General features: G+C 42.7%; 1 protein-coding gene across 2 annotated transcripts in view; it reads left to right on the top strand.

Annotated features, from left to right (window-relative positions):
• Positions 1 to 16,072, top strand: part of PLCH1 (phospholipase C eta 1) — a 216,351-nt gene that overhangs the window by 20,435 nt on the left and 179,844 nt on the right. For both annotated transcript variants that reach the window (XM_047728543.1, XM_047728551.1), the window contains one exon: positions 13,720 to 13,838. In XM_047728543.1, coding sequence (XP_047584499.1) covers positions 13,760 to 13,838 — 79 coding nt within the window. In that variant the 5' untranslated portion in view covers positions 13,720 to 13,759. The remainder of the gene's footprint in view (positions 1 to 13,719; positions 13,839 to 16,072) is intronic.

The raw sequence follows: 16,072 nt of genomic DNA, 5'->3' as shown, positions 1-16,072 counted from the left end.
ATCCATGTTATAAAGCTGTAATAACTTCAATACAAAAGTGTTGAGAACAATATGAGAAATGGAAATTGTAGGCCAATAGGAACATGTAGGAACATACACATAAACATCATAAAACATGAGCAAGCTAAATCATCAATGTTTTAAAAAGACAATACACCGTGAACAAATTGGATTCATCCTGGAATCCCAGGGTTGGTTTAACATTAGAAAATTTACCAGATTTTGGTAAATTTACAACAGATTAATGCTGAAAGATCTTATCACGTGCAGAGAAAGTGTGTTAAAAAGTTTAATGTTATGTAAAAAACTGTTCAAGAAATTGAAATAGAAGGGAACTTTCTTAATATGGTAAAGAATATTTATAAATAACCTACAACAAACATCACTGTTAATGGTGAAACATTGATTTTTTTTTTTTTAAAGATTTTATTTATTTATTTGGGGGAGCTGCAGGAAGAGGGACAAGCAAACTTGGCTCTGAGCACAGAGCCTGACTTGGGGCTTGATCTCATGACCCTGAGATCATGACCTGAGCCAAAATCAAGAGTTGGAGAACTGAGTGACCATTCAGGCACCTCAGGATTCATTATTCTATGCAATATTGTTTATCATAGTTGGTTTTTTTTTTTTAAAGATTTTTAAAAAAATTTATTTTGACAGAGATCACAAGTAGGGAGAGAGGCAGGTGGAGAGAGGTGGAAGCAGGGCCCGATGTAGGACTCCATCCCAGGACCCTGAGATCATGACTGGGCCGAAGGCAGAGGCTTAACCCACTGAGCCCACCCAGGAGCCCAATAGTAGGTGTTTTATATCCTGTTTTTTTTTTTTTTTCATATAGCATTATATCATGAACATTTTTCTACACTCATTTATAAAACCTTTGCAAACACGATTGTTAACTACCTACACGACTGGCAAAGCTAACCCAATAGTTGAATATTTAGAGTTCTGACTTTTTTGTATTATAAGAAATGATGCAGTGAACATTTCTATGTATACATTTTGGTCTGTATCTTTAATTACTTTTTTAATGGTATATTTCCAGAAGATGATTGCTAAACCAAAAGGTAGGGACTCTGTCAAGTGCTGGGTACATATTATATTTTAAACTAGTCTTTTCAAAGGAAGTATGCATCTTCTTTGGAGGGTGGACTGTATCTCATTGCTCAACTAGCTCAGAGCATATTCAGCTCCTGATTGCTGTAAAGAAATAAAACACACCAGGATCTTAGGGTTTAGTGGTGTTGCCTTCGAGCCTTAAAAAAAATGAACAAGGTACCCTTTTATTTCTTTCCCTTTGTGGACATAACTGGGAGGGGGCTCGCTTGGAATTAGGCTGTTTGTAGAGCCGTTTAACAACTAGTTTGGCAGTACTTGGAAACCTGTGGGAAGGCAGGGAGGGAGCTTGTGACAAGGGGGTGAGGGTGTGGATACAGGACAGTGACCTGCCAGCGGAGAAGTGGAATGGGGCCCCTCTGACCAGGGCCCCCCACAGCTCACCCAGACAGTGTTCTGAACTGCTTGAAAAGCTGGTAGTTTGTGTCTGGTCCAAAGGAAGAGGAGCTGGGGCCCTTGGTACCCTGTCCTTGCACTGTGTAATTCCCTTTACTTAAAATTAGTGGAGAAATTCTAGAGGAGCTGCTTTCTTTGAAATTTAGCTTTTAACTGGGTTTGGTTTGAATTCTCAACTTCTAGGGATAACTGGGTACAGAAATTCCCAAATGTGTTTTTAAAAGCCATGAGGTGCAGGACGCAGTTTTGGGAACTTTTCCCGTATGCCTTCCTATCTTTTAAAAAAAGTTATTTATTTTAGAGGGGGAAGGGGCAGAGGGAGGGAGAGAATCTCTTAAGCAGATTCCCCACTGAACTCAGAGCCCCACGAGGGGCTCGATCTCACGATCCTGAGATCATGACCTGAGCTGAAATCAAGAGTCGGACACTTAACCGACTGAACCACCGAGGCGGCCCTATGCCTTCCTGTTTCTAAGCACTTATTACTTTATGAACATTACTGTCAGAGCCCATTAATTATGTCTTTTATCTCACAGCAAGGCTTAAAGAAAGGGAAATCAGTACTTCTCCATATAAGTTAAATGCTACACTGCTAATGGGAATTAGCTGTGCTTTCTCAGGGCTATTTTAATTCATAATTAAAGGTAAAGCGGAGGTGGCTCAGTTGTTAAGCATCTGCCTTTGGCTCAGGTCATGGTCTCAGGGTCCTGGGATCGAGCCCCAAATAGGGCTCCCTGATCAGCAGGAAGCCTGCTTCTCCCTCTCTCACTCCCCCTGCTTGTGTTCCCTCTCTGTTTCTCTCTCTGTCAAATAAATAAATCTAAAAAAAAAAAGACATAGGGATTGGGATATTGGGGAGGGGTTGCCTATAATCCTTATTAATAGAGTGTGGGATATTAAAGGTCAGAAGGTCTGAGAGAGCATCTCATTCACCGCCACCCCTTTTTTGTTACACAGATGAGGCAGCTGAAGTACAAGGGTGTGAAGAGATTTACCTGACAATTTAGAGGAAGGACTGGTTTGTACCTCGAGCCTCTTAACTTATAGTCAGGCATTTTTCCATTGCCCTTTGATGCCTTACTACATCCTGTGAGCTACTTATTTCTTTTCCAATAGCAGGGTGAATTCATACATTATGTTTTTTTTGTTTTTTTTTAAGATTTTTTTAAAAATTTATTTGACAGAGATCACAAGTAGGCAGAGAGACCGGCAGAGAGAGAGGAGGAAGCAGGCTCCCTGCTGAGCAGAGAGCCTGATACGGGACTCGATCCCAGGACCCTGAGATCATGACCTGAGCCAAAGACACAGGTTTAGCTCACTGAGCCACCCAGGTGCCCCCATACATTATGTTTTAATTTCGGACAATAGCCTTCTTCCCCTAGCAATTTGGAGAATACACTGATCTCTCAGACAGTTTTCACAATGCTGGCCGGCCAGCAAATTTGGCCTTGGTGTTTCCGAACTTGGTCCAAGTAGCTCACTCAAATTTCATTGCAAAGAAACCTCCCACTATCTGATAATCAGAGGACTGACACTTTACTCTGATCCCTTGCAATCTGTCTACTTCAAAGGCTCCTGGCTGGAGGAACTGGGTATGCAGGTTTTTGAAGTCACATTTAAGCTTCTCCTCCTGCCTCCTCTCCTTCATTGATTGGCCCCTAGTGGAGTTGAATTGAAGGGTTGGGATGGGAAGAGTCAGTCTTGCCTATCACAGCTCTAGGCTCCTTCCATAGGGAAGCAGAGTGTCAGGGAAGGAACTCTGCTGGACGGAGTATAGCGTTGGACTGGACACAGTGGATTTGGAGTCTGAAGACATGGGTTTGCAACCTGTTGTGTCCTATTAACCTCTTTGAACTCGTGCTTAATAATCAGTGACTTGGGGCACCTGGGTGGCTCGGTTGTTGGGTGTCTGCCTTCATCTCGGGTCATGATCCTGGGGTCCTGAGATCAAGCCCTGCATCAAGCTCCCTGCTTGGCGGGAGGCCTGCTTCTCCCTCTCCCACTCCTTCTGCTTGTGTTCCCTCTCTTGCTCTCTCTCTGTCAAGTAAATAAATGGAATCTTAAAAAAAAAAAAAATCAACGACTCATAGGGCTATTGTGTTAGGTTTTTATTTTATTTTGTTATTTTTTTTAAAAGATTTTTATTTATTTATTTGACAGACAGAGATCAGAAGTAGGCAGAGAGGCAGGCAGAGAGAGAGGGAAGCAGGCTCCCTGCTGAGCAGAGAGCCCCATGCGGGGCTCGATCCAGGACCCTGAGATCATGACCTGAGCCAAAGGCAGAGGCTTTAACCCACTGAGCCACCCAGGCGCCCCTTATTTTGTTATTTTTAAAGTGTTTTATTTATTTTAGGGAGAGAGTGCACATACATGGGGTGGGGGGCAGGGTGTGAGTGGGGGTGGAGAGGGAAGAAGAGGTAGAATGTCAAGTGAATTCTGCAATGAGTGCAGAGCCCGTCAGAGGGGCTCCATCTCAGGACCTGAGATCATGACCCAAGCGGAAACCAAGAGTTGGAGGGTTAAGCAACCGACTGAGCCACCCAAGCACCCTAATAAGTGCCAGTTTTTTTTAAAAGGCAAGATATAAATGGAAATATTGTACAAACCATAGTGATTATATATATATATATATTTGAGAGCAAAATATATATTGAGAGAATGGGAGGAATGAGAGTGGGAGTGGCAGTTTTTATGGAAGAGGGGTACCAAGGAGAATGGACTGTGGTGGTAGCAGTTGGGGTAGGTGAAGAGGGAGAAGTAATGGTCAGCATATCAGCGTATCATAGACAGATCCCTCTACTTAAGGGAGGAAAAAAAAAACAACATGGATGGATCTAGAGAGTGAAATGCTGAGAGATATAAGCCAGTCAGAGAAAGACAAAAATGATTTCACTCACATGTGGAATTTAAGAAACAAAAGATCAAAGAATAAAAGAGACAAACAAAAACCAGACTCTTAACTGTAGAGAACAAACAGGGTTACCGGAGGGGAGGCGGGTGGGGGGGTTGGTGAAGTAGGTGATGCGGATTATCCTGATGAGCACTGAGTAATATGCGGAACTGTTGCGTCGCTACATTGTACACCCGTAACTAATGTTAACTCTACTGGAATTAAACAATTTAAAAATTGTATATGTATTTTTTGTGTGTATATACATTTATGTTATATATACATATATATGTATATACATAATATAAATACATATAATGTTCCCTTCATCCTGCAAAGTTCTTTTAAGGATTTTCCTATTTCTTTTGATTCCTTTGGCACAGTGTTAAAACTGATTTCCATTTATGAATTTGAATAGTTTTTAAAAATATTTATTTATTTGACAGAGGGGGAGAGAGAGAGAGAGAGAGAGAGAGCACTCAAGCAGGGGGAGTGACAGGCAGAGGGAGAGGGAGAAGCAGACTCCCCACCGAGCAGGGGGCCCCATGCGGGGCTTGATCCTAGAACCCAGGGATCATGACCTGAACTATAAGCGGATGCTTAATGACTGAGCCCCCCGGGAGCCCTGAATAATTATCCTTTACTAAGCCATTCAAGTGACTTGAATAGATTTGCAGTGTTTTATAAAACTCATGTTAAAGCAGTGATAGAGATTTGCCTCACATTTAAAAACCACTAAGGGAATTCTTTTATTTATTTATTTTTTATTTTATTTTATTATTATTATTTTTAAAGATTTTGTTTATTTATTTGACAGAGAGAGATCACAAGTAGACGGAGAGGCAGGCAGAGAGAGAGAGGGAAGCAGGCTTCTCGCTGAGCAGAGAGCCCGATGTGGGACTCGATCCCAGGACCCTGAGATCATGACCTGAGCCAAAGGCAGCGGCTTAACCCACTGAGCCACCCAGGCGCCCCGGGAATTCTTTTTTTTAAAGATTATTTATTTATTTGACACAGAGAGAGAGAGAGATCACAAGTAGGCAGAGAAGCAGGCAGAGAGAGGTGGGGGAAGCAGGCTCCCCACTGAACAGAGAGCCCGATGTGGGGCTTGATCTCAGGACCCTGAGATCATGACCCGAGCCGAAGGCAGAGGCCTAACCCATGAGCCACCCAGGTGCCCCAACCACTAAGGGAATTCTGAAGCTTAAGAGAAAGTTTCAGGTTTTGCTCCGCTTCCTACACCTTCTAGGGGCGTGAGGAAGCCTTTGCTACCAGAACAAAGGACTTGAATGAGTAGATCTCTAAGGAAATCTCCAGAAAATAAAGAATTATATACTGAAACTCAGGACTAGTTAAAAACACTTGCCCCCTGTCCCCCCTGAGTCAGTTGTTAGAGAGGAAGCTAGAACGGAGTGCTCGTGACTGCCAGGGGGCCTCTCTTTCCATTTTGCTCTGCTGACACATCTCACCAGGCAAGACTCTTTGGTTGCAAGTGATAGAAAGCTCAACGTGATGTGGCTTAAACAACACTAAACGAAAAAGGGGATGTACTGTCTCATTTACCTAAAAAGGGCAGGGATAGGTGTAGCTTCAGGTGTGACTTAAATGATACCCGCAGGACTTCCTTTCTTTCCATTCTTCTGGGATGAATGAGTCTGAAACAGATCCTCAAACAGATCTCTTGTTTTGTTTTTAAAGATTTTATTTATTTATTTGACAGAGAAAGAGATCAGAAGTGGGGGGGGTTGGGTAGGGGTGGGGGTGGGGAAGCAGGCTCCACGCCGAGCAGAGAGCAGGACGCAGGGCTCCATCCCAGGACCCTGAGATCATGACCTGAGCCAAAGGCAGAGGCTTAACCCACTGAGCCACCCAGGTGCCCCAGATCCTCTTCTTGTAGTAACAGGATGCGTACCTGGAACTTTAGGTTTCGAGGCCTCAAAACTTCAAGTCCAGCAGAAAACTGTTTTTCCAATAGTTCAGACAGAATCCTATGCCTGGTGCTCAGGGGTCTGAAAAGGCTGTGGCCCTGGGGATGCTGTTCTTTGATTTGACGGGTCTAAGCCACACGCCCACCTGAGTTGGGTTGAGCCAGACACCAGCTACACCTGTGCACGTAAAGGAGCTTCCTAGAGGAGAGCCAGAGGAGGGGGGGAGGTGGGGACAACAGCTCACGGGATGCCTGCAACTGTACCGCATTTTCTTAGGGGACTTTGTGAAGCAGTTGTTTGTGTAAAGGATTTCTTTTTCCTCTGTAGAGTGCTAAAAACGTTTTTAAACATCTTTGCTTGTTACTGAAAATACTTCCTGCTTTTCTTAAAGGTGTCATCCGGAATTTCCCTTTTCGTAGGTGGTCCCGTCCTACACTTAAAGCTTTCTAAGCATCGTATAGTTTGACATTGGCAATTTTAGTCATGAACCTACAGATAAAAAGGCAAAAATAAACAAATGTGGAATGATTATAAAGGTGACTTATCATAAAACAAACTTAGGAGCTTGTAAACTTTGCGGATATTTATAGTTCATCTGACAGGTGACTCCCCTCTGCGTGCTTACCTGGCTTCTTTCATTTCTTATGGATTTTTTTTTTTTTAAGATTTTATTTATTAATTTGACAGAGACAGCACAGCAGGAGGAGGGCCAGAGCGAGAAGCAGGCTCCCCGCTGAGCGGGGAGCCCAACGGTGGGCTCGATCCCAGGACTCTGGAATCATGACCTGAGCCGAAAACAGACGCTTAACCGACTGAGCCAGCCAGGCGCCTCTCTTACTGACTTTTTGGAGTGTGGAGTCTTTGAGTAGAGTTGATTACAATTTCCTTTTCAAATTACATTTATTTTATAGAAATATGTTGATATGGCTAGAGTATCACAATATATTACTAAGTTACTAAATTAAAAAAGTAGATTGCGGGGCGCCTGGGTGGCTCAGTAGGTTAAAGCCTCTGCCTTCGGCTCAGGTCATGATCCCAGGGTCCTGGGATCGAGCCCCGCATCGGGCTCTCTGCTCAGCAGAGAGTCCGCTTCCTCCTATCTCTCTCTGCCTGCTTCTCTGCCTACTTGTGATCTCTGTCAAATAAATATATAAAATCTTTAAAAAAAATAAAATAAAAAAAATTAACAAAAAAAAGTAGATTGCAAAATAGTAGGACCTGATTTATGTTTTAAAAAAATAGGCCACAGTATACATGGCAGTTATCTCTAGGTGGTAAGTGACATCACAATGTATGTTTTGTGAGTTTTCCTGTGTGTTTCAAGCTCTAAAAATGGGTAAAAATAAATTGTTAAAAGATACATGCATTTATATAGCATTTCCTGTAACTTTACCATCCATTAAAAAAAAATCTTATTAATCTTTTTCTGGAGGCAGAATCTGAAGTCAGTTTTAATAACAACCAGTTACTTCCCTATCTAAAGTTTCTTAGTTACTGTAAATTATTAATCTTGTGAATCGTTGCAAGGATTAGGCATCTGTGTGTTCTGTGAAGAGTTCTAAATATAACATGTATGTTCCATGGACCTCAGGAGGTGGAGTAAGTCCCAAAGGAAAGTTGAGTCAATTTTTAAACATCTCTGCTTCTGCTTGAATATTGACCAAACAACTTCCAATTACGTGAATGGTGCAATGGAAACACATCTCTAATGTAATCTGAATTGGTATTTTTTGAAAAATCAGTGAAACTGCATTTTAGTAGATATTTTCACGTATTGTGTTCTCGAAAATGGGACCATGAGCCCTTGGGGAATCCCAGCTTTGAGACTCCTGAGGCTGGGTTTCCTGCCAGCTTTATTTAACAGCTATGCTCTCTTGCAAGTGCTGCATCCTTTGGGGTCAGATTTTTTTTTCTGACTTCACCATGAGAGGTTTAGCTTAGCTGATTTCTAAGGTTCTTTTTGGTCACTTCCCCTTAGTGAGCACTGGGTCCTTGGATCATCTGAATCTGGTGAAAGCCAAGGGTTTTTTTTTTTTTTGTTTTTGTTTTTTTTTAAGATTGGGTTTATTGTTTATTGCACACCTCTCCTTCTGCCCCAGCCCTATTACTTCCTTTAATCTCCACCTCCATCATCTCTAAATTCTGAAATCATTTGCTCTGATTCTAAAGGCGAGAGAGAGCCCTTTCTTCCTTCAGTTTCCACCAGGCAGGAATCCAGGAAATGGGGCATAGAAGGAAGGCGTCACTGATGTTTACACTAAGGACATGCAGTATGTGCATGGCCTTGGTCGGGCACACAGAGGCAGCTTACAGCCTTCCCCTAACCTTCAGCAGCAAGCAGATGCCAGGAGAGGTAAGATGTGTGAACAATTAAGGAGGCAAACAGCCTAGAAGTCATAGGATTCAATTACTTGTATCTTTGTGCTCTAGCTCAACGTTTACCTTTTCTGTGCCTCCTCTTCCTAAAAACACCCACCTCTGGGGTTTCTGGGTGGCTCAGTTGATTGAGCATTTGCTTACGGCTCAGGTCATGATCCCTAGGTCCTGGCATCGAGTTCCACATTGGGCTCCCTGCTCAGAGAGGAGCCTCTTTCTCTGCCTGCTGCTTTCTCTGCCTGCTGCTCCCTCTGCTTGTGCGCTGTCTGTCTCTCTGACAAATAGATAACATCTTAAAAAGAAAACATTAAACAACAACAACAATAACAAAACACCCATCCAGAAGAGTTTCTTCAAGGAGTAGAGATAATATACATGAAGAATGGTTTTCACCTTTGGTTGTATTTTGGAATCATCCTGTGGATGATTAAACCCACTGATGCCCAAGTCCTACCCCCAGAGATTCTGATGTAATTGGTCTGGGGTGTGGCCTGGGGGCCAGGATTCTATGGCTTCCCAAATGATTGATTTTAATGTGTAGTCAAGGTTGAGACGCCATGATGTAAAGCCTTATCATGGTTTCTGATACGTAGTAGATACTCAATAATTGGTATGTAGGATTATGGTAGTTCAGTGCATGAGAGAGTTTTAGGTTAACTTGGAGGGAGAGATTCTGGGGGCATTTCAGGAAGGCAGTAGATTTTTTTTTTTTAAGATTTTATTTTATTTTATTTTTTAAAATATTTTATTTATTTATTTGACAGACAGAGATCACAAGTAGGCAGAGAGGCAGAGAGAGAGAGAGAGGAGGAAGTAGGCTCCCTGCTGAGCAGAGAGCCTGATGCGGGGCTCGATTCCAGGACCCTGAGATCATGACCTGAGCCGAAGGCAGAGGCTTTAACCCACCGAGCCACCCAGGTGCCCCTAAGATTTTATTTTTTTAAGTAAAGTCTACATCCAACGTGGGGCTTGAATTCATGCCCCTGAGATCAGGAGTTGCATGCTCTTCTAACAGAACTAACAAGACGCCCCAGGAAGGCAGTGCATTTTAACCAGTCCTTAAAGAAAAGGGCAATTATGACAGTGTGAGAAAAAGAACTGGATGTTGGAAAGGTGGGTCCATAGAAGACCAGTGCTCAAGTATCTTAGTATTACATATATCTGTATGAGTTCACATTTCTGTCTCCACAGAGTTGAAGGTCTTAGTCCTCATTGAATGTATCCAAGGATGTTACCTATATTCATTATCTATTGCTGTCTAACATATTAGCCCAAATCTTAGTGTGTAAGGCAGTAAAAATTATTATCTTTCATTATTTCTGTGTGTCATATATAGATGGGGTACAGAGGGGATGGCTTGTCTCTGTCCCTCTGTATTTGGAGCTTCATCTAGAAGACTTAAAGTCTCAAGTTAGAATAGTTTATAGATTCATTCACTCACATGTGTCTGTGGTTGAGGTTGGCTGTTGGCTGAGGGCCCAGCTGGTGTGATCAGTTGGCACACTCATGTCTGGGCTTCCTTACATCATGGTAGCTAGGTTCTCGGGGTGAGCCTCCTGAGAGAGATAGGGAGCCAGGCAGGAGGTGTATCCTTTTTATGATCTAGATTTGGAAGACTCATAGCATTAATTACAACTGATTTTGTTAGAAATGAGTCACTGAGGCCAGCCTGTATTCAAAAGAAGGGGAATTAGATTCCATCATTCGAAGGGAGGGAGGAATGTACAAGAATTTATAAGACCTATTAAAAAAATCACCATATTGGGGCATGTGGGTGACTTAGTTGGTTCAGAGTCCCACTCTGATTTTGGCTCACATCATGATTTCAGGGTCATGGGATTGAGCCCCACGGGGAGCTCTGTGCTCAGAGGGGAGTCTGCTGGAGATTCTCTTACTCTCCCTCCGCCCCTCCCCCCACTCCTGTGTGTGCACTCTTTCTGATCTCTCTCTCTTAAGTAAATAAATCTTAAAAAAAAAAATCCCACCATATTGTATAACAGTCTAGTTCCTTCTAGCCTGTGATGGCTAGAATCGGGTTTGGAATCCGAAGATATGATTTCAAGTCCCATTGTTACCCTTTCCTAGCAGCATGGATGAATCACTGATGTTAATATCCTCTTATTTCCTTCTTTCATCTGGTTAAGAGGAAGCCAAGAAAGAGTCAGGTATGTTCATCTGTTTTGCTAGTTATTTACAAAAGCACATTATTCTTTCATCTTCTAATTCTGCTAACCTTCCCTGGATTGAGAATAAACAGAATGCAAAGGAAAGAATGACACAGGAAACCATAAGATCAAGTGAGTAAGGAAAATTGAGCGTAAATACAGACAGGGTTCTCTTTAATTCCATGTAACTCAAAATATTTCTAATATGAATAATCAGGGCACCTGGGTGGCTTAGTCAGTTGAGCATATCTGCCTGTGGTTCAGGTCGTGATCCCCAGGTCCTGGGATCTAGTCCCACATGGGGCTCCCTGCTCAGTGGGGAGTCTGCTTCTCCCTCTGCCTCTTTCCCTCCCCTCAGCTCATGCTCACTCTTTCTCCCTCCCTCAAATAAATAAAGTCTCCAAAAAAATATATATGAATAGTCAATATACTTTTGTAGAAAATAGGTACTATTGATAATACTGAAATTATTTCCAGTTCTTGCGAAAAGGTATTATTAAATATATAGATGCCTTTGGGGTCCCTAGGTGGCTCAGTCAGTTGAACGTCTGACTCTTGATTACAGCTCAGGTCGTGATCCCAGTGTCCTAGGATTTGTCCCTGCATCACGCTCTTTGCTCAGTGGGGAGTCTGCTTGAGGATTCTCTCTTTCTCCCCACTATGTGCACACGTACTCTCTCAAATATTTAAAAAATATATAGATGTCTTTAAAATTGCATGTATGTATATGTATTTTATACACACATGTATACACGCACACACATACATACATATGTAAATGCATAGAAAATGAACTGGAATGATACACACCAAACAAAAGTGGTCATTCTAAGAGAGAGACACGGAATGAAGGAGGAAGGGTTTTTAAATTTTTAAGGATTTATTTTTTTAAAGATTTTATTGATTTATTTGACAGAGACACAGTGAGAGAGGGAACACAAGCAGGGGAACTAAGAGGGAAAGCAGGCTTCCCGCTGAGCAGGGAGCCATGAGCTGAAGACAGACGCTTAACCACTGAGCCACCCAGGCGCCCCTAAATTTTTAAGGATTTTTGATGGATTTCAGTGTTGACTTTAAAAAAATTAATGAGCATATATAACTACATTATTTATATAACTAAAGATACGTTTTTAAAGGAGAGCTCTTTATAGTATTCAGTATTAAGTGGGAGGGGATGTTATCTCCAGTAATCAGCTGTTAGCTGTCATCTTTTATAGTTGGATCCATAGGTGGTTTTAACTTAGATTTGTGGGGCTCATTTTCTTTTTAGAGAGTTTATTTATTTATTTAAGGATTTATTTATTTATTTGTGGGTGGGGAGGGAGAGAGAGTGAGCACATAAGCAGGCAGAGGCTGAGAGAGAAGCAGGCTCCTCGCTGAGCAGGGAGCCCGATGGGGGACTCTATCCCAGGACCCTGGGATCATGACCTGAACTGAAGGCAGTGTCTTAACTGACTGAGCCACCCAGGCGTCCCTAGAGAGTTTATTTATTTGACAGAAAGAGCAAGTGAGTGAGCTCAAGCAGCGGGAGCAGCAGAACCAGACTCCTTGCTGAGCAGATAGCCCGATGTGGGACTCGATCCCAGGACTCTGGAATCATGACCTGAGCCAAAGGCAGATGCTACCCAGGCACCCCTGGTAGGACTCATCTTCAGCCTGAGGAAGTAGGAGCGACAGCCAGCCTTAGCCAGGTGGGAATGAGGCATGAAGCCAGAAAAAAAATGGATAGGTTGGAGTCAGGTGAGATTGCTGCTGGAGAGGGTTAAGAAGGACCCTTTGAGCCAAGGAGAAGCTCTGGCAAAAGCGTTAGGAGCCTTCACCAATTGTTCCATTGATGAATAGACAAAGCTCTGATAATTTATTTTTTTCACCAAGTGGCTGACTTCATCCTGGAGAATCTTTACAAAACTCTACATTGTTCTAATAGGACAGATACAAATTGTCTCCCACCTGTGGGTTTTTCTTCATGCCAGCCCCGCTTGGTGTTGCTTGTCTTTATTCTGTGACCAGGAAAGGAGCTGGAATTCTGAAAAGTTGCTTTAGCCAAATCCTGTGAACAATGGAGGCCTTGTTCAGGGTTATGCACATCAGCTTTTGGAGGAATTTAATTCATCAGCTCAGATCTCTGCTTTTCAAACGCTTGCTCTAGTTAGCATTGTGCTCTCTGTGCAGGGGCAAGCCTGACGGAGGGGCAGGCACCGCTTCTTGTCCTCACGGCTTGAGACCTGTGCCCAGTTCTCCTTACACCAGTGAGTGTAATGTGTCCTGAGCCAGGCCTTAATGGTTCTGAATGGGCCACCAGTGAAACCAAAAGAGGGAGGCAAGCTTTCTTACCGTGTTTGGCTTATCCGTGGCTACACAGACATTGTTATGATTTCTAAGATGCCTATGGATTGATTGCACAGTCTGCCAGAGGGGTACTAAGCCAAAATTCAGGAACTGGGAATGATGGTTACCTCTCCTCCTAGAGATGAAACTTCCTGAGAAGTCATCGGCTTTGCCTGGTTTTGGTCCTGGCCAATCATGGGCAAGGCCTGGAGCACATCAGCCTGTCCTGAAACTTATTCTCGGGTTGTAGATTTATTCCCCCCTTGAGATGGCAATGACTGAGTCCCGAAAGGTGCTGTTTGAAAAAGCTACTGTCTGTGGTGTGTTAAGTGACGTCCTACCCTCTGGGAAGACTTGTGGGAAACTTCTTAGGATTTAGGGGATCCCAGTTCCACATTTGGAGAAGTTGTATGGGACCTGTGTTGCCTCATCATGCCGGGTAACTGATGCATTATGTTACCACGGTGAGCGTGTGGCTGCCATTTTCCTCATGTTTGTCTCCCTCTGTTTCCCTCGACAGAGCAATTTGGTTTTGATGCTGTGCCAGCAATCTCCTGACAATGAGCTACTGGAACTTGGAGAAAAGAAACTGTGTGCAGTACCGCAGGCATTTTCTGGTGGACAACAGTGTATTTCATGGTGAGCAGCCTTTTGTGTTTGTGAAGTTGGAGCTTTTAGTTTATTTCTGACAGCACTTTTATTCCAGCGCTCTGGATGCAAATATGGTGTCTTTGCTGGGTTGAACCAAGAGCTCAAGTTAACTCGTTTATGGATAATTTGCCCGAGAAGCAAACTGGTCTCATCCCCTCCAGGTATAAGCAATGTGCCTGCCCCAATAACCATAATGGGGTTACCACTTTCTTCCTTACAAATTAGTTTAGATCAGTGCCTTTCCTCCTTTATGCTGTCAACTCCAATCCTATCCTTTCTGATGTCTGAAATTTTGGGAGGTTCAACCCATAGTAAGTGTTCAGTTAATAAATGCAAGTCATCAGTCTGCTTGTTACCAGCATGGTGTGTGTCTACTGTCAGGCCACAGAGCCATTCACAGCACTTACCTGTCATTCTCAGGCAGCCTTACTGCAGCCACCAATCAGAGAGGAATTGAGACTCGTCATTCTTTCCCGCAAACTAAGATGAATTGCTTTTCCCCTGCTGGCGTGTGTGTTTTGTGATACACAGTCAGGGATAAACTCTGTCAATCCTGCTCTTGGGATATCCTTGAGTGAAATTTATTTAAGAGTCAAAGATTTACTTGTGGTCAGTATTTTTGGAGCAGTCTCCATCAAAAGCTGGGGGAGATGTAGAGGGTAGAGGGAGAAATTTCCCAGGGATCAGAGTGCTATTTAACAATCCTATAATCTCAGCTGCCTTCGACTTTCCAAGTTTAGTTCTTCTTTCCTGATTTGGTGACAGACTAATGCTTTATTATTGCTTTAAGTTAAGTTTAAGAGAAGCTCAGCCTTACTTACTTTTTTAAAGTACTCAAGAGTTGGGTGCCTGGGTGGCTCAGTGGGTTAAGCCACTGCCTGCAGCTCAGGTCATGATCCCAGGGTCCTGGGATCAAGCCCCACATGGGGCTCTCTGCTCAGCAGGGAGCCTGCTTCCCCCCCCGCCCCCCCCCCCGCCCCCCCCCCCCCCGCCTGCCTTTCTGTCTACTTGTGATCTGTGTCTGTCAAATAAATAAGTCTTAAAAAAAAAAAGTACTTAAGAGGTTACAATTTTTTTTTTTTTTTTCACATTCATTATGCTACCCCACTATAGGACTTTCCTAGGGTAAGGAGTACTTTATCTCACAGGTCAAGAAAGGGAAGCAGAGATGAAATGACTGTCCCAAGTTGATCTAGTTAATTATTATCAAGGTCAAAACTAAATCCTGCCTCTGCCTTTCCAGACTGGCTCTCCTGGCATTGCAGTGTCTTGCAGGTGAATGACTCCTTAGCAAAGGGGAGTTGTGACCTTACCCTGTGACCCTGAGTTCTACTCTGTTTTTCTGTGAACCTCATCTAAAGTTTCTGTTCATTGCTTCATCTCTGTCTCTCTGTCTCTCTCTCTCTCACACACACACACACACACACACACACACACACACGGCATTTGCTGTGGGGTATTTTCTGTTACAAGTTTTTATTTCTAAATAAAAAAAGAACAAATATGATAAGTGAAGAAACCCAAGAGTTAGAAAAAGTACCTTTATTTTTTCAAGATTTATTTTGCGTCTGATTAGACAAAGTCCAGATTTAAGTGCTTTCATATAGTATTTTAGAATGCCTTTGTTCAGAGATCTCAAAGGCTTAACGACTTAAAAACAATTTTCTGTGTATTTTTATAGTTGGATTACCGCTTAGTATATTATTATATCATGCTGAAGTCTTGATGAACACTCATATTACCTTCGTTCGACACCTTTGCACTGGTTAATGTTCATCCCCTTTCATGTGATCTTTCTAACTCCAAAATGCCATCATTTCTTTTGTTCCAGACAGCTATCTCCCTTTTGGCAGAGAAATCAGCACTCAGAAGCTTAAGTTCGATCCAGTAGTAGTTGCTCTGCTATTAAGTAGCTGTGTTATGATGTGGAGCAAATGGTATAATCCTTTGAGAGCCTCGTTCTCTCCCTGTGAAATGAGCCTGCTGGTCTTGATGATCTCGAGGTTGTCTGTAGTTCTAATACCTGAGATTCTATTGAAGTACTTCTGAGAATTACAACAGTAATTTTTGTGAAGTACCTTTAGTTCTAATACCTGAGATTCTATTGAAGTACTTCTGAGAATTACAACAGTAATTTTTGTGAAGTACCTTTTCACTGAACATGAGATACACAAGGGGGCAGTAGAATACTTAAAATATGAATTAGTTGCTTACATGTTAGA

This window comes from Lutra lutra, chromosome 1 (genome assembly GCF_902655055.1).
Source record: "Lutra lutra chromosome 1, mLutLut1.2, whole genome shotgun sequence".
Taxonomy (NCBI): domain Eukaryota; kingdom Metazoa; phylum Chordata; class Mammalia; order Carnivora; family Mustelidae; genus Lutra; species Lutra lutra.
Note: the sequence above shows the minus strand (reverse complement) of the source record. Positions and strands in the feature narration are given on the sequence as shown.